The sequence below is a fragment of the Plecotus auritus genome (genome assembly GCF_963455305.1).
Source record: "Plecotus auritus genome assembly, chromosome: 6".
NCBI lineage: Eukaryota > Metazoa > Chordata > Mammalia > Chiroptera > Vespertilionidae > Plecotus > Plecotus auritus.
In genome coordinates this window covers 78896138-78923301 of record NC_137773.1, presented here as the reverse complement: position 1 = coordinate 78923301, position 27164 = coordinate 78896138, and the positions used below count along the sequence as shown (strand labels likewise).

Here is a 27164-nt window from a genome sequence, read left to right as displayed (position 1 = left end):
GATCCAGAACCCAGCTGGAAAGGAGGGGCCAGAAGGAAAGGAGCCTGAAAAGAAAGCCACCTGAAAGCCAGTCTCCATGACCTCACAAAGCCCTACCCTCACCCCCAGGTTCTGGGAACTGAGTCAGTCCTGGTGGGTCCACTAGCAACTGGATGCAGGGGCAATGGCATTTTTAACACCCCAGGGAGTGAAAGAAGTCTTCCAACTTCAGGTGAAGAGAAAACGTGGCTTTTAAAAGGAAGTTTGCTCAGACTGGTCTAGCAGTGAGGTGCGTGTGAGAAATGGCCCCTCATGGTGCCTCCTCAGATGGACACCTTGGACATCACCCCTTTCCCTGCACCACCTCCGAGGCCCCCAATGGGTGTGTCCACTCCAGAATGCCTGGCCAAAGGCTCCCCAGCCCTTGGAGCTGGGGGCTGTCTTCAGAGCCTAAAGGGACAGCCCCTGATGCCCAGAGCCTGCTGGAGGGAGGGAAGGGAGGTGTGTGGACTCTGGGGCTGCCTTCATGCCAGGAGGGCCAGGGAGGCCCTGAGGCCTATCACAGGGGGTGCCCTGTGATAGACTTGGGGCCCTGAGAGTCCTTTGGGATTGCATAACAAAGTATGTAAGGAGTGTGTGGTGTATATGTGTGTGTATTTGGGATGGGGAGTCTGTTTCTTTAAGGCAGGGAAGGGTCAGTTTTCCTTGGTTTCTCAGAACCAATTTGGTGACAAGGAGTGATGAGGATCCCAGTCATAGGGCCTGGACCCATCGGCAAACTCCTTCCAGAGCAGGGCTGTCCACAGAGGGGTGCAGGCACTGACCTCAAGCACTGAGTCCCAGCCAAGTGTGCACTCAGATCAGCCTCTGACCCGCAGCTATGAGCTGGTGGGCAGGCACCAGGCGAAGTCTGCCCTGGTGGTGCCTCTGTCCCTGCCTTGGCACGTGGCTTCCACCACCTCCTCCACATCTTCAATGAACTGTCCCATCAAACACCACCCTGGGCATCTGTGAGGCTGCAAGGAAGGACTGCCTGGGTCAGCAACAGAGTGGTGGTGGGGGGAGGGGGGACAGGAAGTCCTGGAGGCTGAGGCCAGGGCCCTGGGCCTCCCTCTGGCACCAACTCAGCCATCAATCCTGTCCCCTCCATCAACAGTTCCTCAGCCAGAGCCTCCTCCCATCCCAGGGGAGCAATGCTCCGGGGTTCATGGGTCTCCACTCCATGCCACGCTTCTTCTTACCCCTTCAAGGCACTTGTTTCTTCTCTATCTGTTGGTGATCTGTAAGAACCTTTCTGGAAGGGCCAGACAAATGCTCAAGTAAAATGGGACTTTCCCTATAGATTGGGAAAAACGGTACCCTGATCAATCTTTACCCTGCTGGCCTGCCAGAGTGCCTAAATTTTCACCAAGCAAGACACATTCCTTCTTGCCTTGCCAAGTCTCTTCTCAGTCATTGATACTTTAGTATGAATTTACCTCTGGGGCAGCTAGTGGAAAGTAGGCTCAGAGAGAAGTCATATTTTGTTTTAGGGAATAGGAAGGAAGGACCGTGATTCAGGACTTGGAGCCTGCTGGAGCTTTACAAACTCAGGTCTGCCATGGATAGCATGAGAATGCTCAGAGGCATGAGCAGCGCTAGAAAGAGTGCATCCCCAGAAAAGGGGGGTGCGGGGGAGCTGTCCAGAAACGAAGGCATCATTCTGGCCAGGCAGACACACATTCTTTGGTCACTCTTCAGGGCATTAGGGAGCCATGTGGGGACCCCCAGGAGTGTTTTGCCCAGTGATCCTGATTCCCCAATGTCACCCTCTACCCCTCATGTTATGCCTCTCAGAAACCAGAAGGTCGGGAGCACCTCCGGAGACTGCTGAACTGGGAAAAGTTTGACGAAGTGAGAGACTCCCGCAGAAGCATCCTGCTGGATACCCTCTACGAAAGCATCATCTTTGCCGTGGGCAAAGGCTTCCCGTGGGTGGAGGTGGTCAAGGTGGTCAAGTTCACCGAAGAGCTGCTCAAGGAAACCAAAGGTATGGTGCCTCCAGGGCAGGAGTCCAAGAGGCTTGCAGGAGGAGGGGGGACACACAGAACCCCCTGTAGTCCACCGCCCCAGGAGCTCTCTAAAGAGCCGAGAGCCCCTTCCTCCCCACCCCCCCGGCCCTCCTCCTCCCCCCCCCACCCTCATTTACCCTTCCCACATGCATATCATGCATATCAGCGGAGTCCCTGTCCAGGCTTCTTGAAAACAAAGCAAACAAAATGTTCTCACTGAGACTTCACTAGTCTCCCTGGCTGAAAACCTTGCACCACTCCTTTGCTTCCCAGTCAGACATTGGCACTTTTGCATGAATTTCATCATCAGATCAATACCTCTGGGGTAGCTAGGGTTAGCCCAGAGGGAAGTCAAATTTTGTTTTAGGGAAGAGAGAGGAAGGATCATAATTCAGAATTTTGGTTTAGTTTGTTTTTGCTTAACATCAATCAAATGTGTCACTCCTCTGCTTAAAATCCTTCGTTGACTTCCCATTGCACTCCTAAAGATGGCTCATTGTTCCCAGGATCAGGTTTGCTCTGCTGAGTGTCTTGAGGGAGTCTTATATAGGTAAGAGTTTGCTGGCAGGGTGAGGGAGTAGCGGGCAGGTGAGATTATAGATGGAGCATCTATGGATGGATGACAGAGGGAACCCCTGCCCTGTGTTGAGCTTCATGAGAAGAGTATGAGCCTCTGTCTCTGTGAGTTCTTGGCACAAGGGAATGTGGTCACATCAGTAGACCTTTGGGGCTGTGAGATGCAGATTCATTCATTAAACAAATACATGGAGCAGCCCCTTCTATGGTCACCATCATAGTAATACTCAGCCAAGAATCATGAACAGATGCTAAAATCAGTGGGGGAATGCTTAACAAAAAATGGGAGGCTTTTATATTTTCTAAGACCCTCCCCACAACATTTTTACTGATCCCAATGGGAAGGGAACACTCTGACAAGAGGGGAACCCATCAGACACCTCCTTAATCAAATGATCCAAATGGATGTCATCAGTAAGAGGACACACTGAGAATCCGTGCCCTTTAATAGGATGCAGAGGAGCCCAGCATCCTTCTGTAATGGGTCTAGCAACGACTCAGAACCTGGTCTAATCATGAGAAAACATCAAGTTAGAAGTATTAAGCAGAGTCCCTCTCCTGTAAGTTTCAAAAACTTTAAGGTCCTGAGAACCAAGGAAAGATGGGAAGTGTTCAAACTGAAAGACACCGAGGAGACATGTAGCCCCAGTTTGGGTCCTTTTGCTACAAAGGATGTTATTGGGACAACTGGAGACACTTGAGTGAGGTCTGGGGATTAGATTGTAGTGGTATGTCAAGGGTGATGGGATTCTGATGGTTATGAATGTCCTAATGTTAGGAAATGTGCATGAAAAGATTCTGGGATAATGGAGCATTTATGGGCCAATTTGGGAAATTTTTCTTTGCACTATTTTTTCCAGTTTTATTGCAATACAATTGACATATTAATATTGTATTAGTTTAAGGTATACAACATAATTATTATATATATATCCTATCTAATAAAAGAGTAATATGCAAATTAACCATCACTCCGCTACACCCACAAGCCACGTCCACCAGCCAATCAGGATCGAGTATGCAAATTAACCCAACCAAGATGGCTGCGGCCACGGAGAGAGCAGGAGGGAGGCTTGGGTTTCCCAGGTGATGGAGGAATCCAAGCTTTCCGCATACCCTGGCCGGCCCAGGCCTGCACTCCAGGCTACAAAGTTTCAATTATAGAAGATAAATAAATCCCAACAAAAATGGCGGCAGCCACAGGGCTGGAGAGAGCAGGAGGCTAGGGTTGCCCCCGGAGATGGAGGAAGCCAAGCTTCTGCAGCCCTGGCCTGCCTTGGCCTCCACTTAAGGCTACAAAGTTTCAATTATAGAATATAAATAAATCCCAACAGAAATGGCTGCCTCCACGGAGCAAGCAGAAGGCTTGGCTCCACTCCAGGCTACAAAGTTTCAATTGTAGAACATAAATAAATCCCAGATCCCAGGGCCTCTGCTTGGGTTGCGGGGGGTAGGGGGGGGGTTGGGGGCGTGGCCGGCCTGCAAACCACCACAGGCCCCTTGCCCAGGCCGCCCCACGCCCCAAGGGAACCCCCACCCTTATCCGGGACACCCTTCAGGGCAAACCAGCTGGCCCCACCCATGCACCAGGCCTCTATCCTATCTAATAAAAGAGTAATATGCAGATTGACCATCACTCCAACACACAAGATAGCTGCACCCATGTGGTCAAAGATGGCTGCCCCCATGTGGATACAAGATGGCCAGCAGGGGAGGGCAGTTGGGAGGAACCAGGCCTGCAAGGGAGGGCAGTTGGGGGCGATCAAGCCTGCAGGGGAGGGCAGTTAGGGGTGACCAAGCCAGCAGAGGAGGGAAGTTGGGGGCAAACATGCTGGCAGGGGAGCAGTTAGGCATCAATCAGGCTGGCAAGGGAGCGGTTAGGGGGTAATCAGGCTGGCAGGCAGAAGCGGTTAGGGGCAATCAGGAAGGCAGGCAGGCCAGCAGTTGGGAGCCAGCAGTTCTGGATTGTGAGAGGGATGTCTGACTGCCCATTTAGGCCCGATCCTACCAAGATCGGGCCTAAATAGGCAGTTGGACATCCCTCGAGGGGTCCCAGATTGGAGAGGGTGCAGGCTGGGCTGAGGGACACACACCCCCGTGCACGAATTTCGTGCACTGGGCCTCTAGTATATGTGTGTGTGTGTGTGTGTGTGTGTGTATATATATATATATATATATATATATATATATATATTGCAAAATGCATAGTTATAATTTTTTCTCAATAGGGGGAATTTTTAAGGTCTACTGTCCTAGCAAACTTTCAAATATACAATACAGTATTGTTAACTATAGTCACCAAGCTGTATGTTATATCCCCCGAAGTTACTTATAACTAGAAGTTATACCTTTTGACCAGCTATACCCATTTTCCCCGACCCCCTCTGCCACCTCTGGCAGCCACCAATCTGTTTTCTGTTTCCATGAGTTCAGTTTTTTATATTCCACATGTAAGTGAAATTATACAGTATTTGTCTTTCTTTGTCCGACTTATTTCACTTAGCATTATACCCTCAAGGTTCATCATGTTGTCACAAATGGTAGGATTTCCTTCTTTTTTATGGATGAATAATATTCCTGTGTGTGTGTGTGTGTGTAATCACATTTCCACTCATTTATTTTTTTCCCCATTCATTTATTGATGGACACATAGGTGGTTTCCATCTCGTGGCTCTTATGAATAATGATGCAGTGATCATGGGGGTACAGATATCTCTTAAAATCAGTAATTTCACTTCCTTCAGATATATACCCATTAGTGAGATATCTGGATCATATGGTAGTTCTGGTTTTAATTTTTTGAGGAGCTTCTGTTTTCCATAGTGGCTGAACCAATTTACATCTCCACCAACAGTACACAAGGGTTCCCTTTTCTCCACATGGGTCCCCTTTCTCTAGTACTTGTTATCTCTAGGCTTTTTGATGACAGCTTTTCTAACAGGTGTCAAGGAAACCTCACTGAGGTTTTGGCTTTCATTTCCCTGACGATTAGTGGTGTTGAGCATCTTTTCATGTACCTGTTGGCCATTTGAATATCTTCTTTGGGGCAATGTCAATTCAGTTATTTTGCCCATTTTTAAATTGGATTATTTGAGTTTTTGTTAATGACTTGTATTAGTTTCTTATGTATTTTGGGTATTAACCCTTTATCAGATATGTGGTTTTTTAAATATTTTTCTCATTCTGTAGGTTATCTTTTCATTTTGTTGATGTTTCCTTTGCTGTGCAGAAGCTTTTAGTTTGATGGAGTCCCATTTGTTGATTTGTTGTTTTATTGCTTGTGTGTTAGTGTCACATCCAAAAAAACCATTGTCAAGACCAATGTCAAGGAGTTTTTCCTCTATAAGTTATATGGTTTCGGGCTGTACTATTTTTTTAATATACTTAATTTTTTTAAGAGAAGTTTTAGGTTCACAGCAAAATAAAGCAGAAGGTACAGCAACTTCCCACAGAAACCTTGCCACACACAGCCTCCCCATTGTCAACATCCCCCTCAAAAGTGGTACATTTTTTACAATCGATGAACTTACATTGATGCGTAATAATCGCTCAAAGTCCATAGTTTACATTAGGGTTCACTGTTGGTGGTATACATTGTATGGGTTTTGACAAATGTATAATGACATTTACCCAAAGTAGTTTCACTACCCTAAATATCCTCTGTGCTTCCCCTATTCATCAGTGTTCACATCCCACATCCCTCTGGGTTAACCAACTCCTGGCAACCGCAAATCTTGTTATTGTCTCCATAGTTTTGCCTGTTTCAGGATGTCATTTGGTTGATATCACACAATAGGCGGTAGCCTTTTCATTTTGGTTTCCTTCACTTAGTAATATACATGTCAGTTTTCTTCATGTCTTCTCATGGGTTGATAGTTCATTTCTTTTTACTAGAGACGAATAATATTCCATTTTTTTGGATGGACCACAGTTTGTTTCTCTGTTCACTTACAAAGGACATCTTGGTGGCTTCCAAGTTTGGGCAATTTTGAATAATACTCTAATAAATATCTGTGTGCAAGTCTTTGTGGGGACATAAGTTTTCAGCTCCTTGGGACAAATACCAAGGAGTGTTATTGCTGGATCATATGGTAAGAGTATGTTTAGTTTTGTAAGAACTCACCTTCCAAAGGGGCTGCATTCCCACGAGCAATGAGCGAGAGTTCCTGTTGCTCCCCATCCTCGCCAGCATTTGATGTCAGTGTTCTGGATTTGGGTCAATCTAATAGGTGCAGAGTGGTATCCCATTGTTTTAGTTTGCATTTCCCTGGTGACATATGACATGAAGCATCTTTTTATATGCTGATTTGCCATCTGTATATCTTCTTTGGTAAAGTGTCTGTTAAGATCCCTTTGCCCATTTTCCAATCAGGTTGTTTCTTTGTTGTTGAATTATAAAAGTTCTTTGTATACAGTAGTCCCCCTCCTTGTCCACAGTTGCGCTTTCTATGGATTCAGTTACCTACATTCAACTGCAGTCTGAAAATGTTAAATGGAAAGTTCCAGAAATAAACAATGCTTAAGTTTTAAATTGTGCATCATTCTGAGTAATGTGATGAAATCTCATGGCATCCCCTCTGTCCCTCTCCAGACATGAATAATCCCTTTGTCCAGTGTCTCCATGCTGTATACTGTCCCCTTTGTTGCTCACTTAGGGACCATCTCAGGTATCAGATGGACTGTGGCAGTATTGCAGTACTTGTGTTCAAGGAACACTTATTGGACCTGATGCGTAGTGTCCCTGATGTACCCAGAGCTCATCCACCAGTCCTATCAGCACCTCAGTGTCCTTCCCTAATCTCACCATGTTTCACCACCTCCTCGTCCACCACCCTTTCCAACCCAGGTCCATCTCTTGAAAACTTTTTACTTCTGCTCCCGCTCACCAAACAATACAGTGATTTCTTTTCAGACACAAATAAAATCCCATCACTCCTGTGCTTCAAGCCATTCAGCGTTCCCATCATACATCTCATGTGCCCTTAGATCCACCTTTTATTTCTGGAGCTGCCATGTGCCCTTCCACTTCTCTGCTCCCACCCAGTGGTCCTAGTCTGAAGATTTGAGCAAGACACGGCATTACACATGGACTGGTTTCAGAGCTCTTGGGAAATTTCTCCCACCTCTGCCACCCGCAGCCCCTGCGCCCCGGGGCCTTCCTGGCATCCCTCTGGGTCCCACTCCCCGCTGCTCACAGCAGCACATGGGTACCAGAGTTCACCTCCGTTGGTTGAGCTCTGCGGTGGCTCACGGCCAGAACAAACACTGACTAGGGAGAAGAAGAATGTCAGCCCCAAGCAGGTGGGAACGCGGGCTCTTTCAAGTTTCCATCAGAGCCTTCCACAAGCCAAACCCTTCAAAAACAGTCGGTGATGATGCAAACCCAGCTTCAAACTGAGGAGATTAGATCGCATGGAGCTGTTGGCGTTTCTGGTATCACGTACATTGCCAACACAGCCTATCTGTATCTCCTAGGCTTCTAACGCCTTGGAGTTGGAAGAGTTGGTGATCAGAAAACTTAACTCCCTCTCTGCAGGGAGCCCAAGCAGCCTACAAGGTTCTTCCAGCCTCTGCAGGAACCATCCGAGCAGCCGGGAGCTCCCTCCTTCGGAGGCAATGCATTCCTGTGTACACTGCTTTTGTTGTTAGGAAATTCTTGAAGTTCTTTACATATCTAGCTATGTCTTCCTTTTACACCTTTTAGTCAAATGCTCCAAGTGTGTCCTCTAGAAGCAGAGTGCAAGCCCTGGAGATATTTCATCATTACATAGTGGGACCATCAGGTGTTCACGTTTGGACTAGAGATTTCCTGTGCCTTTTATCATCTTAATACTGTATCATTTCCATAGAGCCCTTTCACCCCAATCCCTACCACTGCCCCCTTTCTTGTTGCCCTTCTATGGGAGGCTTGAATCCCTGCAGAAGGCATCTATACCTTCTTTATTTTTGTCCCCTCTATCTGTCCCACCAGTGTTAAATAATGCATGTGCCACACAGTAAGTGTTGCATGAAGAAATGAATGAATTAATGAATTCTTGATGCCCATGGAGAAGATAAGTTCTGTATGCAAAGAGGAGGTTAGGTTGTCTGGCTCATCCCAGGGTTGAGGGTTGTGCGTGCAGATGATGTTAGAAGCAGCACAGTGGAGTCCACCAAACTCTACAGTCAGAAGATCTGGGTTCAGATCCCACCTCCACACTTATTACTGTGTAATCTTGCAAACACTCCCTCCCGAGCCTTCATTTCCTCTTCTCTAAAATGAGGGCTGTAACAACTTCATCTCTTAGGACAGTTGGCAGGATTAAATGACACAGGGCATGCAAAATGTGTTTATTGCAGAGTGACAGGCACATAGTAAGTGCTCAGCTAATGTCAGCTCCCATGTGTCCACCATGCATGGAGGTGAGGCGGGATGAACAGCAGATGCCAGTGGTCCAGGACTGGAAGTTACAGCATGCTGCCCCTCAGGGGGCTTGCTGTCTGTGCCATTTCTTGTCTTCTCCTCACCCTGCAGACCAGACTGAATGGTGGTCCAGACACCCCATCCTCGGGCACACATGTGAGGAGGCATCCCTGCCCAAGGCTCACTGTTCTTGTTAAGGGGCGGAAAGGGCTGGTGAAGATGGCAGGTCAGGTCCCTCCCATCTCACATCCGCCCTGCCCTCCTCCTGGGCACACGTCCCATCTACATATCTAGCTACATCTTCCCTAGGTCATGGGGTGCAGGATACAGACAGCCCGGGTCCCGATGGCCAACAGATTCACATTCAAGCTTCTGTTTCAGCTAAAGTCGCACACTGGTCTGTCACTCCTCTTGGAAGGTAGCTTCTCCAGGAGTGTGTGTGTGTGTGTGTGTGTGTGTGTGTTTAATCTGGGGATAAGGATGGCTGAGCTCTGCTTGCATACTAGATAACGAAGTTGGCAGACAGCGTTTAAGGAGAGTCATGTTTGCACAACAATGAATCAGAGCTCTGCCAGGACAGCCCACAGCTCAGCTTATCTCCCCGCCCAATCGAGCATTGGGACCAGGAGGGGAAGGGTGGCCCTTTATTCAAAAGTGTAAGCTGACTCCATGTTCTGGCAAATGGCTCACCAGGACATTCTGGTCTCAACCCCAGGCCAGAAGCATGAGTCCTTCCCTCACACCTCCCCTGACAGCCTCTGGAAGCCCTGAGTAGTTCCCATCATGAAGTCACCAGGCACAGCACAGAGGGACAGCGGCTGCCAGCTCCGTCCTGGTGGAAGGAAATCACAGGAAAAGGGCAGATTTTGCATACCCTGCCAAGACCAGGAACAGAGAGAGATGTTGGGGCGTGTTGACTCTGAAGTCGCTCCTCCACCTGGGGGCGCTGCAGAGGATTAGGGTGAACTTCCTGTCTGTGACTGGTACATTGCAGCCAGAAAGTTAAAAGGAGAAACAACCTTCCCTGCCCCAGCCGTCACTCAGCAGGGAGTTCAGCGCTGGAGGTGTGCAGGCCAGTGCCCCGGACCCCCAACCACTACTCATCTACCAGCCATCTCTTCGGCCACTTCGTAGTTTTTGCCTCTTGTCATCCTCTGCGTCTGTTGAGCACTGGCCTCTCTCTGATGCTCCTAGATGTCTGGGCTAGGAAGCACCCCCTTCCTGCTGTCCCGGGGATGGCAGGAAGTGGGCTTGATGAATGGTCAGTAGACATACAAGGTGACCAGGAGAGTGCCAAGTGAAGTGTGTTACAGCACTGGTATCTGCAGTCCCACCCACAGCCACTCCTGATTCTCCAGGAACTGTCATCCAGGCAGCCATAGGGTGGAAGGCAGACACCCCACCCACCCCCCACTGCCGGGGGCTGGAAGGAGGGAATTACTCTCCCAACCCCCACCCCCCTGAACACTCAAGGCCATGCCCAGGGTCTATCTGCCAGCCCCCAAATACCCAGCCCACGTGGGGGAGCCTCCAGTGATTCAGGACCAGCCTGAACAGAGAGCAGGAGCACCTTCCCAGCATGAACCCGATGCCCCTCACACTAAACCTGGAGGAGGGGCCTTTGGAGGCAACTTCTTCATTGATGGTTAGAGGAAGCTTCCACAGAGGACATCGATTGATATTTTGGGAGAGCATTTATTGGGGCAAATGGGCAACTATCATTTCAGAGATACCTCCCTGAGCATTTTAGCCTGCTCAGGCTGCCATAACAAATACCACAAACTGAGCAGTTTTAATACTAGAAATGTATTGTCTCATAGTTCTGGAGACTGGATGTCCAAGATCAAGGTGTCAGCAGGGTTGATGTCTCCTGAGGCCTCCCTCCTTGGTTTGTAGACGGCCATCCTCACACTCTGTACTTCACATGGTCTTCCTTCTGTGTGTGCCTGTGTCCTAATCTTCTCTTCTTATAAGCACACCAGTCAAATTGGATTAGGGCCCACCACATGACCTCATTTAACCTTAATTTAAACCTCTTTAAAGATCTTATCTCTAGTATAGTCACATTCTGAGGGTCCTGGGGGTTAGGACTTCAATATATGAATGGAGGGGGAACACCATAAGTCAGCCAAATAGCACTGAGTGAGGTCACAGCTTACCAGGGCAGACTGAGCCAGTTAGTAGGCCAGAAATCAAGACTGTGCCATAGGAACCTTCCCAAACCTTCCCAGGGAGCTGTGCATCCTGCAGAAGGAGGCACTGTAGAGCCTGGAATTTGCACACATAGCATCATCAGTAATCCTCACTTCAAACTTGAATCATAAGCATTTTTAAAATTTTATTAAATTGATTGGGGTGACATTGGTCAATATGAACATATAGGTTTCATGTGTGGATTTCCTTGTTACAAGATCTGTATATTGCACCATGTGTCCACCTTCTTCCCCCATCCTCTTCCCTCTGGCAACCACCACACTGCTGTTTGTGTTCATAAGTTTCAGTTTTATATCCCACATATGAGTGAAATCATATGGTTCTTAGCTTTTTCTGTCTGACTTATTTCACTTAGCATAATGTTCTCAAGGTCCATCCATGTTGTTGCAAATGGTGCTATTTCATCCTTTTTTATGGCTGAGTAGTACTCCATTGTGTATATGTACCACATCTTCTTTATCCGATCCTCTATCACAGGACACTTTCGTTGTTTCCATGTCTTGGCCACTGTGAATAACATAAGCATTATCCTATATAATAAAAGCCTAGGTGGCATCATGCCCTCATGCGACGTCATCACAAGATGGCCGCCACAAGATGGCCACCCTCACGTCATCACAAGATGGCTGCCAAAAGATGGCCACCACAAGATGACCAGCAGGGGAAGGCAGTTGGGGGCAACCAGGCCTGCAGGGGAGGGCAGTTGGGGGATGGGGACCAGGCCTAAACTGGCAGTTGGACATCCCCCAAGGGGTCCCAGATTGGAGAGGGTGCAGGCCGGGCTGAGGGACACCCTCACCTCGTGCACCAGTCCTCTAGTTTTAAAGATAAAGGAACTTTATCTGAAGTTCCTTTAAAGGCTCAGAGACTTTAAGTAACCTCCCTCAGGTTGCACTTCCCATAAGTGAGGTTCGGATTTGAACCCAGGACTGCCTGATGGCAAAGCACGAGCCCCACCTGTGACCTTCATCTTTATCGGAGGGATCTGTACACCGGGCACATAAAGGCCTGAGAAGCCTGTGGGCCAGGAGAGCACCCTGCAGTGAGAGGCGTGGGGCTGCCGGGGAGCAGGAAGAGCTGAGAACCTGGTGGGACCAGAGAGAACACCTGGGGGCTGGTTTCCTACTGTGTCACCTGGAGTTGCTCACAACATGGGCCTGGGATCCTGGCCCCCAGCAGGGTGGCTCCAGTATGCAGGCCAAGCTGAGAAGGTGAGCTGTGCCATTTGGCTAATGTGTTCCGGCCTGGCGGTGCCACCTGTGTGTGGGCAGATGGTACCAGTGCCCTTGAGACCAGACCTCCAGCCCTTTGGAGTGACCCCTTGCCCTACCTCTACCTTCCCATATCCTCCCGCGGTCAGTTGGACATGCTGGTTCCTGGAGGTCCCAACATCAAAGGGGATGAGGTACAGCTATGACATGCCCTGTCCCTGGCACGGTGGGACGGCTCGGTTGTTTTCATCTCAGGGATGCTGACAACAAGGATGATGACAAAGACTTACCACCAGGCTCCCCTCGCCAAGCTTGAGACAGTTGCAGAGCCTCGCCAGGAGGCTCACACGCCCTGCGTATGGCTTTGAGGAACTGTCAGCTTCATGGAAGTCACCATAGCTGCTCAGAGTCAAAAGGGACCCAAGAAGTCACCTGATCCACACCTCACCACCACTGAATCCTCTCTCTAGCTAAATGCTTCCTCACTACTCAAAGTAAGAGTCACTCCATGGAAAATACTCTTGTTTTCTAGAAAGTTCTTCCTGCCGCTGAACTGAAATTTGTCTCTCTGAGCCTTCTGCCTAATGGCTCCTGTTCTGCCCTCTGACCCCTCCCCCTCCCCATCAGCTTAATGGCTCCATTTCCCCAGCCATTCTCCAGCCAGCATCCAGAGCCCTGGCCCAGAGGACTGGGAAGAGTGAGGACTCTCTCAGCAGTGCACTGAGCTCTCTGACCAGGAGGAATTGGTGGATTCCTGAACAATTCACAGCCCTGGGGAGTTGAAATGCTAATAGCCTCCTCACAATATTGAAAATGGCAACCCCGGTATTTACTGATTGCTTACTGTGTACCAGGCATGGTGGGAAGGTCTGTACACACACGCCCTCCTCTGATGCTATGAGGTGGGCATTGTTAGCACCTCTGTTTCACAGATGAGAACACTAAAGCAAATAACCTGTGCAAGTGATCAAGAAGCAACGTGTGGGCCCATATCGGTCTGCATTCCCAGTCTGTGCTCTAACCCAGCACCCCACACAAGCTCTGAAAATGACCCACAGCATCAATGTCGACTCCAATCCAGGGGCTGCCCCAGGCTCACTGGTGGCCTCCACATGACCATGAACAGTGGCTGAGAACAGAGCATGTGGCTGGCAAGATGAGGTGCTATGGGATCCTTGGTCTCATGATCACAGGACAGCAGGGAAGGTTTGTCCAGCCAGTTTGCTCCTCCCGTGGCCAATCCCAGGCAGTGCAGATGGACATCAGACCAAACCAGACACCCACTCTACTCTCCCTGCAGCTCACCAGGCAGCTGCACCATGGACACACCTGGAAAGGGGTGTTCCCCAAGGAACTGCTTGCTCTGCCATGGAAGGAGGGGAGGCCAGCAGCTCAGACACCTTGGGACAGGCAGGAGCTGCAGGAAAGGCAGGAGCTGCAGGAAGTGGAGGGTGCGCGAGCTCTCACCCAAGGCCCCTCCTGCCTGGGTCCAGGCCAGAGGTTAGCAGGGCAGCCACCGAGCAAACTTCCCAGAGAAGAAACAGACGCATGTCTCCTGACCTAGCTCATTCCTCCCCTGGGCAGGCAGCACCCCACCCACCCTTCTGAGACATTTCTGACGGACCAAGAAACCTCAGGGCCAGTGGGCAGAGATGAAAATAAAAACCAGTCCCTTCCCCACAGTGCAAGTGCTAACAGGCCCTAGACCACCAACGCCTGGGCTGGAGCTCAGGTCCTGATTTTGTCACAATGAGCCTCAGGTAAGCCCCTGCCTCTCCCTGGGCCTCAGTTTCCCATCTGTAGGATGAAAGGACTAACTAGCTCAATAGTTGCCAAAATAGGTTCCTTAGTCCCAAGAGACTATTTAACTCAAAATAAATTTGAGAAACATGCATATGCTCAACATTTTCTGGCCTAGTAACACATTTTGCTGAGCCTATTAGCATATTAAGGGCTCTGTTTAATTTCTCTTGATGCAACATATTCTAGTATCCACCTCCAAGAGTCTGCAAAGAGAGCACAGAGCCACCAGGATGGCTGCAAGGGGCCTCCTTGGGTCAGGCCCCGGTTTGAATGTTGGCTCTGCCACTCGTCATTTGCAAATTCCCTGACCTTTTTGAGCCTCAGTTTCTTTCTTAGATAAACTCAGGATGATGCCTACTCCTGTCTCACAGAGCCCCGAGGGGAGCGGTGGGGTGGAGCTTGCGGTGACCCAGGCCCTGAGGGACACAGGGAGAACTCCCTACAAGAAGAGTCATCTGCCACTTCAAAAGCACACCTGTCCTCTGAGCTGTCACTGTCATTGGCTGTCCTCTGAGCTGTCACTGTCATTGGCACCTCGGGGTGAATGAGTTTGTCAGGGCCTTGTCAAGAGCAGAAAAAAATGGGCAGGGGGGACAGCATTCAGGCCACAGGATGGGGTGGCGGGGTGGGCCCTGTGCTCTGGTCTGCTTCCCACCATCCAAGGTCAGCCCTGGTAAGCGCTCAGGTATTCGGAAAGGTAAGCCAGCCAGGCTGTGACCTGACTTGGTTCCTCCCCTGGGAGCCAAGGCGGGGGCACCAAACTGGTTTGTCAGGGGGCACCAGTGGCACCTGGATCCTCCCCCTCACGCCCACCCAGAAGGAACAGCCCCTGTTCGTTTCCCAGCCCCAGACCCGAATGTGAGGGGCAGTGGGAGGGTGCCCAGGGTGCCTGGTCCATGCCAGTGCCTTTTTGCCCCGATTCTGGAGTGTCTGGTGTTGTCACCCACCCCCACTCTTCCCTGCTCATTGCCCTTGTCCCCGAGCAGGTGCTGGCCTCCAGGGGCTTGGGGACCATCTTCAGGAAGTTCCCAGCAGCCAATGCAAATGAAGGCCACTCCCTGTTATTGAAGAACCACTTGCAGGTACAGATCTGTCTACCTGGCAGCCAGAGGCTTCTCCGGAGACTTAATCCTCTGAGTCATCAAGACTTCTCAGCCTGCAGCAAGTGGAGAGTGGTCCGGGGGCCAGGAAAGTGTGTCTCACAGGCCAGCTGGGGATGAGCTTTGCTGAAAACCAGGCCTGCCCGAGTGTCTTGGGGCTGAGCGTTGGAATTATGTCTAAGGGCTCCTTCCCTGTTGACCCAGGACAAGGTCCCCACTTGTGTTTCATGACCTCCAGGCTGAGGTCACAGCTCACACCCAGTGTGGGGCCTCCCCCAGGATGCCGGGCAGCTGGGAGCTGGTGCACATGCTGAGGGTGCTCAGCACTGCTGGGCCTGGAAACCTTGGACCAAACTTGAGCCGAGTGCATGGCTGCTGGCCAAATAGAGAATGCTAGGGGCTGGCCTTGATGGCGAGGCAGTCATGGGGGTGAGGGTGCCGGTGACCCAGCCCCATGAGCTACCGGCCGAGCTGGAGGAGGAGTAGGGTGCCTTCCAGCAGTTCAACCTCCACTGAGCCCAGAGGTGCGATGATTCACCTGACAAAATCGATACAGTCATTTCCACACTGGCCTGGACTCCAGCTTTGATAATCAGAAATGGATGACCTCACCCTACCCCCACTCTCTGGAATGCCTTCACTGGTCTTCCCTGCCGGCCTCCAGGTGCCACCACCATCTCTCGGAAATACCTGTCTGACCTCTCACGTCTCATCTTAACACTTCTGAGTGGCTCCGCAGCTCTCAGCTACGGTTCTTAACTTTTCTGTGGTTCTTAGTTTGATGATTCTCTCTATGCACACTCTCCCCAGAAACATATGCGCATGCAAAATCCTGGACAGTGCAATTCCTGGGTGTCCCACGGGTCCTGAAGCCCATCCTTGGATGTCCTCGGTTTCCATGAACTTGGGCTTTGGGATGAAGTGCAGCTCTTCCATGTGCCTTACGCATGCTTGCCTTTTGCAATTGAAGACCTCAAGTCTCCTGTCCCCCAGCCCCGATGCCTGGGCTCCAGCTTTGCCTCCCAGGAGCCCTGAGCCATGAGGACCCGTGCACACAGCCACACAGTACTCCACTTGCCTCTAGCCTTTTTCCCTTCTGTCCCGCCACCAGGAATGCCATCTCTGCCAAACTCATCCTGTTTCTGGGCTCCAACATCCTTTCTGCAGGAAACCTTCCCTGGCGCCCAGCCCCCCAGCATCCGGGGTCAGAGCGCCTCCTCTACCTGGTCTTATTGTGCTTCTCCTTCCTCCTCTCTGCACTTGGGTGGGTGCCCAGTTTGCCCTGGGCACTGACTTGCATGTTGCCTTTAGAGAAGCCCTCAACGCTTGTTCTGTAATTGTATAATGTACATGAGCACCATAAAAATAAGAGACTTCATGTTGTCCTTTTTAACCACCTCTCTCCCAAAGCAAAAGATGAATAGAACAAAATGCCCACCGTATCTGAGTAGCATGAACCTCACATGTGTGCAGGAAGGGGCCCAGCAGCCCTACTACGGGTGAGGGGACCAGGTTTCTAAGGGCAGATGCCACGTGTCAGGATCACTTGTCAGAACAGGGTCTTTGGGACCTTTGGCACCATCCTCCTGCAGTTGGTCATTTGATGACTCAGTGGTCCTTGTGTGCCAGTGTCTGAGTTCTTTAGGCTCAATCTGAGTCATTGATCAAAGTTAGGAGGCAATTCCCAAGCCAATCCTCAGCTTGGGATCAGCATTTTTGTGCTGATGTGTGTGTGTTTTGTGCGTGTGTGCATGTGTGCTTACGTGTGTGTGTGTGTGTGTGTGTGTGTGTGTGTGTGTGCAGTGGGGCTCTGTGATTTTAGAAAGCTCCAACTGATTCTGGAACATAGGGCTCCTGCTGGCCCTGGGCCCCTCCACACCACCAACCTGAGACAAAGGTTCAGGGTTGACAAGGTCCCCGGGATCAGCAACCTGGCTGGCTTATTTCTCAGAACAAGGCCGAGCAAGGAATGCAGAGATCGCTGTCACTGAGGCTCGGTCTCCGAGGCACAATGAGAAGCTGCGAGAACCCAATGAGAAGATGGGAAGAGAGTACACCTCACACTGATGCGCATGCCAAGGCAGCAGCTTAACCTGTTGCTGTTGTTTTCCTCAAGAGCAATTTTTAAAAAATATTTTTGTGTGTGGTTTTCCACCAGCTTTATTGACATATTATGAACAAATAACTTCCAGTTGTCAGTAATTCACAAGTATGTAAGGTGTGCAATGTAACATTTGATATACACTGTGAAATGATAACCACCCTCAGACTAATTAACATATTCACTATCTCACATAGTTACCACTTTTATTGGTAATGAGAACATTTAAGGTCTACTCTCAGCAAACTTCAAGCACTCAGAACAGCATTGCTAGCTATGGGCACTACGCTGCACAGCTGATCTCCAGGACTTGCTCATCCTGCGTAACTGGAACTTGGCCTCCCTGACCAACAAGCATCTCCCCATTCCTCCCACCCCCAGCGCTTGGCAACCAGCATTCTACTCTCTGCTGCTATGATTTGCATTTTCTGAGATTCCACATCTAAATGAGTCAAACAGTTATTTGTCTTTCTGTGTCTTATTTCAATTAGCATAATGTCTTCCAGGTCCATCCATGTTCTTGCAAATGACAGGATTTCCTTCTTTTTTACAGCTGAATAACACTCCATTGTGTGTGTGTATGTAGCACATAGTCTTTACCCATTCATCCGTCGACATTCAGTTAGGTTGTGTCCATACCTTGGCGAGTGTGATTAATGCTGCAGTGATCATGGGAATGCAGATATCCCTTCAAGAGCCAGATAGAATGACCTTTGGATATGAACTCAAACATGGGATTGCTGGGCCATATTGAGGAGCTCTTTCAGACATTTTTTTCTAATTGCCCACCCCCATCAAATTGTAATGCCATAATCTATACATCTGATTACACACTGGATGTGTATAGTATCTGCTTTATTCACATAGAAAGCTTACTCTTTGTATTCGATTCAGGACTAAGGATGACTAAATAAAATTTAAGGATAATTAAGTTAAATTAAAAATGAAAGCTATCAACATCTAACCTAACATTGTAACTATACTTTCTGAGTAACTTTTAATGTAATTTATTTACCTACCTAAATTGTAATTGTCAAATTAAACATGCAAAGGAGCAATTTACATAAAAACATAGTAATAATAGCAATGCAACAAATCTTCTATCAGTTGAAACTGTCACTTTTCTAGCGAAACAATTGATAAAGTTAATTTCTTTTTTATTTTTTCTTTATTTTATTTGTTTTTCTAATCACCATTTAGTCTCCCTATTCCCTCTTCCACCTCCAGATGAAGTTGATTTCTTAAAAATTCTTTTCACTAAACTTAACATCTAACTTTTGCTTGATATGGCAAAAGAACTAGTTTCTAGGGAGTGTGGGATGGGGTAGTTCAGGAAGCCTCTGTGGGAAAGTGGCACTCCTGGGGGTGAGAAGTGAGCCCTGCACAGGGAAGGGCACCCTAGGCTGAGGCCAGTTTGCCAGGAGGGGGTGGGGGCAACCAAGTTAAAAGGAAGAGACGGATGAGCCCCTGTAGGACTTGGACTTTCACATTGTGAGGGATGCCAATGGCCCCACTCACAGAGCTGATGTTTTTTTTTTGTGGTGCAAACAGTATTTGCCTAACTCTGTGACACAAATCTCCAATATAACATCTATCTCACCAATCATCTCACACTGCTCTCTTATCAGACCCCTTTTTTACACCCTCATCTCCATCCCAAAGGGTTTGAAGTAGGAACAATATAAGGCACAGCTGAAGGAAGGCTTTACAATGAGTTAAAAGTTAAACTATAGGTAAGGAGAAGGTTAATCACATAAGAAAACAATGGGATAAATGTTATTACATAAAATTGGCTTTGAGCTTCCAAGAATCCAAGGTAAGAAGGGAAATGTAGTACATCCTGTAGCTTCTGAAAGCTAATAAATGGTAATATAAAATAGCTGGTAGGCTCTGGCCCCGTGGGCTCTGGGGTCAGAGTGCCTGGGTTCAGAGCCTATGTTGATCAAGACATCAATGCAGCTGTCCCCTGCTTCACTCCATGCCTGTACCCTCTGCCCACAGGCTGCTCCATCACCGAGGCCATTACCATCCTGAGGAATAAGCTTAGCGATTACCAGGAGCAGTTCAACACCACCCACCTGCTGGCCCTCTGCGACTACTTCTACAACACCTTCATCCGCCACTTCAGACTCTACCAATATGTCCTGGGCCAGGACCAAGAAGTCAACCTGACCGTCAACCACGTGGAGGTGTGTGTGCCACCCCAGCCCCTCCCACTGGCTGAGGGCAAGGACAGGGACCTGTGGAAGCATGAGCAGCAGTTGGCTGAGCTCACTATGGCTGAGGTGCAGAAGCGCACCAACGTGCTGCTCCTGAAGGAGGCGCTGCACCTGGAGCAGGAGCACAAACTGCAGAAGAAGTTCTCGGAGATGACTGTGCAGCAGAGACAGGTTCTGAAGAGAGAGGTAAGGCTGTGCCTGCAAAGTGGGATGCTGCTCACCTGCCATGAGCAAACATTCATTCCTACCAAGAGCACATCCAGGCTCCGACAAGACTTCAATTGTCTGCACACATGGGAGGGGGCAGAAAGGGACAGTGAGTCATTGACCATCTGCTACACGCTTTACATGCGCATTTCATGAAACATGCCTATAAGGTGTAATTCACGTTCCCATTTTAGTGATGAGCCAACTGAGGCTCAGAGACGTTCATCAACTTGCTCAAGGTCACCAAGCTAGCATGTGGTGGAGTTTAGATTTAGACTGAGGCCTGGTGACTCCAAAGTCCAAGTTCTTTCCACTGCATCAGGAACCAGTGACAGATTCCACCCAGAAAGACTCCCAAGCTCTGAACCACAGCTTCTCTCAGGGCCCTTTGTCTGCCTGCAACGAGGCCTGGGTGGAGATGACGAAGGAAAGGCCATGGGTCACACAGTTCAGAGTGGGTGATGCAGTGAGGTGGGTAAAGAGGTGGGGTGTGTGGATCTAAGAAACTGGGCTGCCCTCCAGGAGCCAGAGTCTCCAGTGACCAGCTCTTTAATAAATGGCGACTATGTTGTCCTCAGGGAGTCAACTTCTTGAGGGCCTGGCAGAGTCTAAACTTATTTTTTTAGCAATACATAGGCACTGATATCATCACTGTTGGATCATCTTTGAACACAGAGACATGTGACATGTGTGTATGTATGTACATGTACACATGTATGAGGGGGTAATAACCAGATGTGGCATTGAAGTCACAGGGTCTGTGTGCATCAAAAGGGTTTAGTTTCTGCCCTGGCCAGTGTAGCTCAGTGGTAGAGCATCAGCCCACACACCAAAGGGTTGCAGGTTTGATTCCTGGTCAAGGGCACGTACCTGGGTTGCAGGTTCAGTCCGGGTGTGGGTCAGGGTGTGTACCAGAAGCAACCAATCTGATGTGCTTTCTCATATCGATGTTTCTCTCTCTCTCTCTCCCTCTCTCCATCCTCCTTTCCCTCTAAAAATCAATGGAAAAATATCCGTGGGAGAGGATTAACAAAAATGAAGGGGAGGGGGGTATTTCTGAATTGTCAGGCAAAGAGTGAATGGCCCTGGAAAGTATCCAAATAAAACATTGGAAAAATCTCTAAAGAACAATAAACTCAACAGAATGAATGATACTCTTCTAAAGTTAAGTCTCCCAGGTAAATAGCTCATCAGGCTGTTACATAATCTTAGTGCATTAAGCCATCCAATGGGGACCAACAGAACCCAAGTGGGAGCTTGTCTCCATGCCCTTCCAGGGACCTTGCTCTAGAATATGTGGGCAAGGCCATGGGTAGAAAAGGATACCTCCTGTCCAACTCCTGCCCACACCACACCTCCCCCACCCAACGCACGCACACACACACACACAGCTGTTTCTCCCTGCTCCTCCCAGCTTCCCTGTGGGTCTCAATCACTTTGCTGCTGGTCCCTGCCAGGTGGATTGTGGCTAGGGTCCCCTTCACTGTGTGCCCCTGGGGACACTCAACACCATAGAATAAACATGGTGCATCTTCTTAGAGCACAATCTTTCCCAAGGATTTAGGGGGAGAACATTATTTTTATGTAAAACTAGAGGCCTAGTACATAAAATTCGTGCATGGGGAGGGTCCCTCAGTCCGGCCTCACCCTCTCGCAATCCAGGACCCCTTGGGGAATGTCCAACTGCTGGGATCCCTGTGGGATTGGGCCTAAACTGGCAGTCAGACATCCCTCTCGCAATCCAGGACTGCTGGCTCCTAACTGCTCTCCTGCCTGCCTGCCTGCCTGATCGCCCCTAACCCCTCTGCCTGCCTGCCTGATCATCCCTAACCACCTATGCCTGCCTGCCTGATCGCCCCTAACCACTCACCTGCCTGCCTGATCGCCCCTAACCACTCTGCCTGCCTGATCATCCCTAACCACTTGCCTGCCTGCCTGATCGCCCCTAACCACTCTGCCTGACTGCCTGACCACCCCTAACCCCTCTGCCTGCCTGCCTGATCACTCCTAACCACCTATGCCTGCCTGCCTGATTGCCCCTAACGACTCACCTGCCTGCCTGATCGCCCCTAACCCCTCTGCCTACCTGATCATCCCTAACCCCTCTGCCTGCCTGCCTTCCTGCCTGCCTGATCACCCCTAACCACTTACCTGCCTGCCTGATCACCCCTAACCACCTCTGCCTGCCTGATCACCCCTAACCACTCACCTGCCTGCCTGATCGCCCCTAACCACTTGCCTGCCTGCTGATCATCCATAACCCCTCTGCCTGCCTGCCTGATCACCCCTAACTGCCTCTGCCTCAGCCCCTGCCACCATTGCTTCATCCAGAAGGACGTCTGGCTGTCTGGTCTAATTAGCATATTACTCTTTTATTATTATAGATAATCAAGGAGACATTCTGGGGCAAATGTAAGATTTTTCCATGAAATTTTAAGTTAAAATATGAGATCTCAAAGAAATGTTTTCTAGGCAACTGGATATTCCAAGTATGTCTCCAGCACCCCAGTGTAGACATGAACTGCTATTTGGCTTCTTGAGCAGGGAACTGGAAAAAACAGTTACATAGTTCATGTCTCCAGGATTTCATGATGCCATAATCCTGGTTTAGATGACAGAGAAGGTCTCCTGTTTAAGGTGGCAGAGGGTGGGTGGCTGGTTGGGGACTTCTCCACTCTCTAAGAAATTTCCCATCCCCTCCAAAGAAGCTACTAAAACTTTGATATGTGGGAATGAGATGAGGGCAGGAGGAAACGGAAAGGGGATGATATCCAAATGGAGCTTGCATTGACCAGAAAGCAGGGGATATGGCACTGGCCTGTGGTTCCAGAACAATATTAGTAATAAATGACACACTCAAATAGGGTGATCACCACAATAGGCCAGAATGGAGAAGAAAATGAGCAATTGCTGGAACCATGGGACAGGAAGTGTAGCTGTAGGTAAAGGATCATAGCTATGGCCAACCCAGAGCTGGTTGGGAGGAAGGTGAAAGACCTCATTCTCCTTCCACACTCAGATCTCCTGCCAGAACCTCCCATTGGTGGAACTCAACCAGAAGCCAAAGCTAAGGTAGCTGGTTGATGCTGCCCTCATAAGTCAGCCTCCCAGGGCAGAGTAGGGTGAAGGGCGGAGAGATCTAGAGAAGGAAATGGAAGGTCCTAGCACTCAGTAAGAGGAGAGAGTTGGATCCTGTTGAGGAACCTTATCTGCAGATGGCCTTAACCTTCCCCTGAGCCCTGTTCATCAGCCATGTTCTGTTTCTTCTAGGAGTTGGAAAATCTCATCAATGAGGCCATTCATATCCAGATCAAGTGCCTGAAAGAGCTGCTTCAGTATGAGATACAGACAACTTTTGATATTTTGGACCTGAAACTTCAGAAGAAGACTTTAAATCTCAATGCTCCTATCCCTTTCCCACTCTCCATCAGTGGCCAGCCAGGCCAAGATGAATCTCTCAAGATCAACAAAGCACGCAAAGCAAAGAAAGCAAAAGGCAAGAAGCTATCTAAAGACTGATTGAGGAAGAATCATTGACAATTATGGAAGTATTATGTGATATGCTCCGAACCCAATAGGTCAGTGATTTCTAGTGATTAAAAGAAATGAAACAACACCTATCATCTTATCTCTATCTTCTTTCTGGAAACCATCTTCTACCACCTGAAAATCTAACCCAAATAAGAAGACTGTTCTCTGCCAAGCACAGAGCTTTGTGCATGGTGGGCAGGCAAACATCCCCTCCTTACTATGCCTGAGCCTAGACCAGGGGTCCTCAAACTTTTTAAATAGGGGCCAGTTCACTGTCCCTCAGACCGTTGGAGGGGGGGAACTATAGTTTAAAAAAAAAAAACTATGAACAAATTCCTATGCCCACTGCGGGCCCAGGACGAGTCAGCTGCTAAGCAGGACAGGCAGCGGCACCCGGCGGGCCGGATAAATGTCCTTGGCAGGCCGCATGTGGCCCGCGGGCCGTAGTTTGAGGACGCCTGGCCTAGACACTGAAGACAGAACCACCACCAGTGGGTTGAAGCTGGTAAGAGTAGGGGTGACACCAGACACCAAGAAGGACTTCCAGGGGACACACTCGTTCTGTTGCTCACATGGGGAGAACAGGTCCTGGGATTCTGTTGCCTTTCTGAGACGGGTACACAGAATAGACCACATGCAGCCTGCTCTACATGTGCTGGTCTCCCTGCTGGAGGAGCGTGGTGCCTCCAGAGAACTCTTCCTTCTGAGAGAATCCACTCTGTTTAGACTGAGTCCAGGGAGCAAGCTCTGTCTAAGAGGTCAGAGATCAGGTTTCAAACCCAGCTCTGCTGCTGGTCTGCTGGTCTGCTGTGTGACCTTGCAGTGTCCTTTCTGTCTCAGGGCCCCAGCTCTCTCTTCTATCAAGTGGGAGAGTTCCGGGCCGGTGTTGAAGGTCCATCTTCCTTAGGAGATAGATGAAGCAATGTTTCCTATTCCCATTTGTCAAGGGGGTTCAAGGTTCAAGGAGGAGTGGAATATTTACTCAAAGTCACTCAGCAAGGCAATGAAACAACCAGGATTAGAACTCAGGCTTCCAGACTCATTTCTGTGCTCTTTCCCCTGCAACATTGTGCCACGTGTAAACAGTCACACAAATCCTGTAGTTGTTGGCTATGCAAACATATAATTGACAGGTGAATGGGCCCTGAAGATCATGGCAGAAAGGACGTTACCTCTCACTGACTCTTCCCAGGCCAGTGACCTGCTGTCATCTCTGCCGTCCACCCCATGCTCCTTGCTCACAATGGGACAGGCCACAGTGCAGCTCTCCCTGTCATTTTCACGTCTGTCTCTCTATGACCCCAGCTGCTTTCTAGGTCTTGCCACTGAAGATGTGCCTGGGTCTCTGTTCCCAGGCAAAGCCAGCCTGCTTTGGAGGCCAGGCTGAACTGAGATTGAGAAAGGGAGCCCTGGGAGGGCATGTCACCAGCCCTGGGGCCCTCTGAGAGAATTCCAGGAGATGGGAACTCTGGCTGGGAAGGGGCCTCACCGGGAGCACTATCCCAGACTCTCTCTCTCCATCTTACTTTGATGCCATAGTGAGGGTAATTTATACCTGAGACATTTTATAAGCTTCCCAATACCTTTTTTGGACAGAAGAAGGAGGTTCCAGGTTTTCCTCAAATTTTTCACCTCTTCATTCATTCACTTATGTATTTATCCTCCACTCCACAGACATTTTTAAACATGCATATCTACTGAAACTGCCATGGCCCAGAGGGAAGTGTGAGAGTGGCCATCCTATTCTTCCAGGCCTGACCAGGATCCCCAAACACCCATGCAGCCTGTGTGTGTGCTGTGTATGTGTTTGTGTGCACATATGTGCAAGCATGTATGTGTCTGTGTGTTTGGGGGATGCAGAAGGGGCAAGTGGGTACTTCTCCATGTTTAGGCCATATGCTGGGGAAGACCCCCCACCCCCATGCTGGAGCAGGAGATAATCAGACACCCCGGTCAACCGAGGAACAAACCAGGCTGTGAGCACTGCTATGGCGTCCAAAAGGCGTTGGAAGAATCAGTTGACAATAGGTTGGGGCAATTCAGTACAAAGGGATTGTAGCTCCCTCTTGCCTTGCCTTTCTTCCAAGTTGAGGGAGGTTCAACCATCCCATCCACACCCACACCCCACATCCCAGCCTTGCCTTGCCACTGCCCTGAAAGATCCTCAGGACCCCCAAGGCTTTGAACCTTTTCCGATTCAGACCATTTGTATCCTGAACTGTGGACAATGGACTACTGACACTGCCCTCATCACTGGATCTGACCCTTCCCAGGAGGACTCCTGCCATGGGTGCCCCAGTCACCACCCCATGGTTAGAACTCCAGTGTGGCCAGGGCCATCCTTCTAGCACCAGCCAAGTGGCCAATAAGGGAGCCAGGAGGTAATGCAGAAGCTGTGAGGGGGAGAAGGTGGTTCCTAAAGTTGTGTGTCCACATAGTCAGCCTGCAAGACCCTCCCCCCCCCCCCGCCAATTTCATCCTTAGGGGTGGCTTTTCCTAACCTGGAAGGGTTGGGGTTAGAGTTAGGGTTTCAGCCACATAGTAGGTACAGTTGTGAAATAATGTTTGGGAAGTGAAGGAAGAACGAGTGAATGAATGAATGCAAATTTTAAGAAAATCATGGAACTGCCTTCCTCTGTTCACAAAAGTATTGGGAAGCTTATCAAACTTGTCAGGTATTAGACACTCCTCTCTGTGAGGGACTGCCAAGGGCAAAAGTAGGATTGATGGAAGTAAGAGCCTGCCTTGCCCTTAAGGTACTGTCCTAAAAAAGATCTCCCCATTTAGCAAGGGAGACCAACACCTCTATGCCCAGCTGATTTCCATAGTCACCTGGTGTCATCTGCCCAAGGACAAGCAGGGGAAGCCTGGAGTCTTGGTGTCTGAGGAGGAGGAGGGACACCCTAAACCCTAAGGCCCTTCCAGCCCAGGAGCAAACCAAGTGGCTTTGGAAAAGTTTAATTCCAATCACGCGTGGGTCCCTGTGCAGGTTTGAGAAGCTGCTGTCCCCCTTCAGCTCCTCCCCAAATATGTAGATGTCCTGGTTACAGAACTTGTTAAATGTCTACTTCACATGGAGCTGAGTTGCACTTATGAAGGACCTTGGAATGGGGAAGTCGCAAGGAACCAGAAATGAGGAGGGAAGCCACAGCAACGAGTGGATCCAAGCTTCCTCAGAAACAGGGGTGGGGGCCTCAAGCCCTATACACCAGGGGAGCTAAAACTGAACCTTCTATATCAAGGTAAGAACAAAGAATGGGAAGGCCCACTGGGAAAGCCCCTCCCACTGCCCCACTTGAGGAAGCAGCACTAAGCAGCCTTCTGCAGCAACTCGTGACCCCAGCTCTACTGTGGGAGAGCAGTCCCACCTGTGCCCCACTCTTAGGCAGGCGTGGATGCTGACACCAGGTGTGGAAACCCCAAACTGAGAAAATGCCCTAAATCAGGCTGAGATTGGAGCATCCCTTAGAGACCAAGGATCAAGTGCCCCATCGGTGAGGTGAACATTCCTGCTGGTTGACTCCTATTGTCCCCGTGTCCTGCCTAGGTTGTCATTGCTTAAAGGAATTGGATAGGACTGGTAGTCCTCCACTTGTACTTCCAGCTTCCCTCACGATTGCTTCTCTTGGTGTGTCTGTCACATGCGCAGTGAGCAAGTTTTCACCTCAACTCAAGGCTAAATGCAAAAGATGATGAGGGCTGCTGACCTGCCTCTCCTTCCCCACCCTTTCCTGACTCAGTGTTACCCTCTCAGGGACAATGCATGCAA

The 27164-nt window shown here is 49.5% G+C and overlaps 1 protein-coding gene across 1 annotated transcript; it reads left to right on the top strand.

The window, feature by feature from the left end:
* Positions 1-163: 163 nt before the first annotated feature.
* LOC308251687 (uncharacterized protein C8orf74 homolog) lies at positions 164-23383 on the top strand (the record flags this gene model as incomplete). Its single annotated transcript, XM_080675411.1, has 4 exons — positions 164-211; positions 1816-2008; positions 19440-19843; positions 23135-23383. 4 exons carry the CDS (start codon positions 164-166, stop codon positions 23381-23383), a joined length of 894 nt encoding a protein of 297 aa, XP_080531537.1.
* Between the last annotated feature and the right edge of the window lie 3781 nt (positions 23384-27164).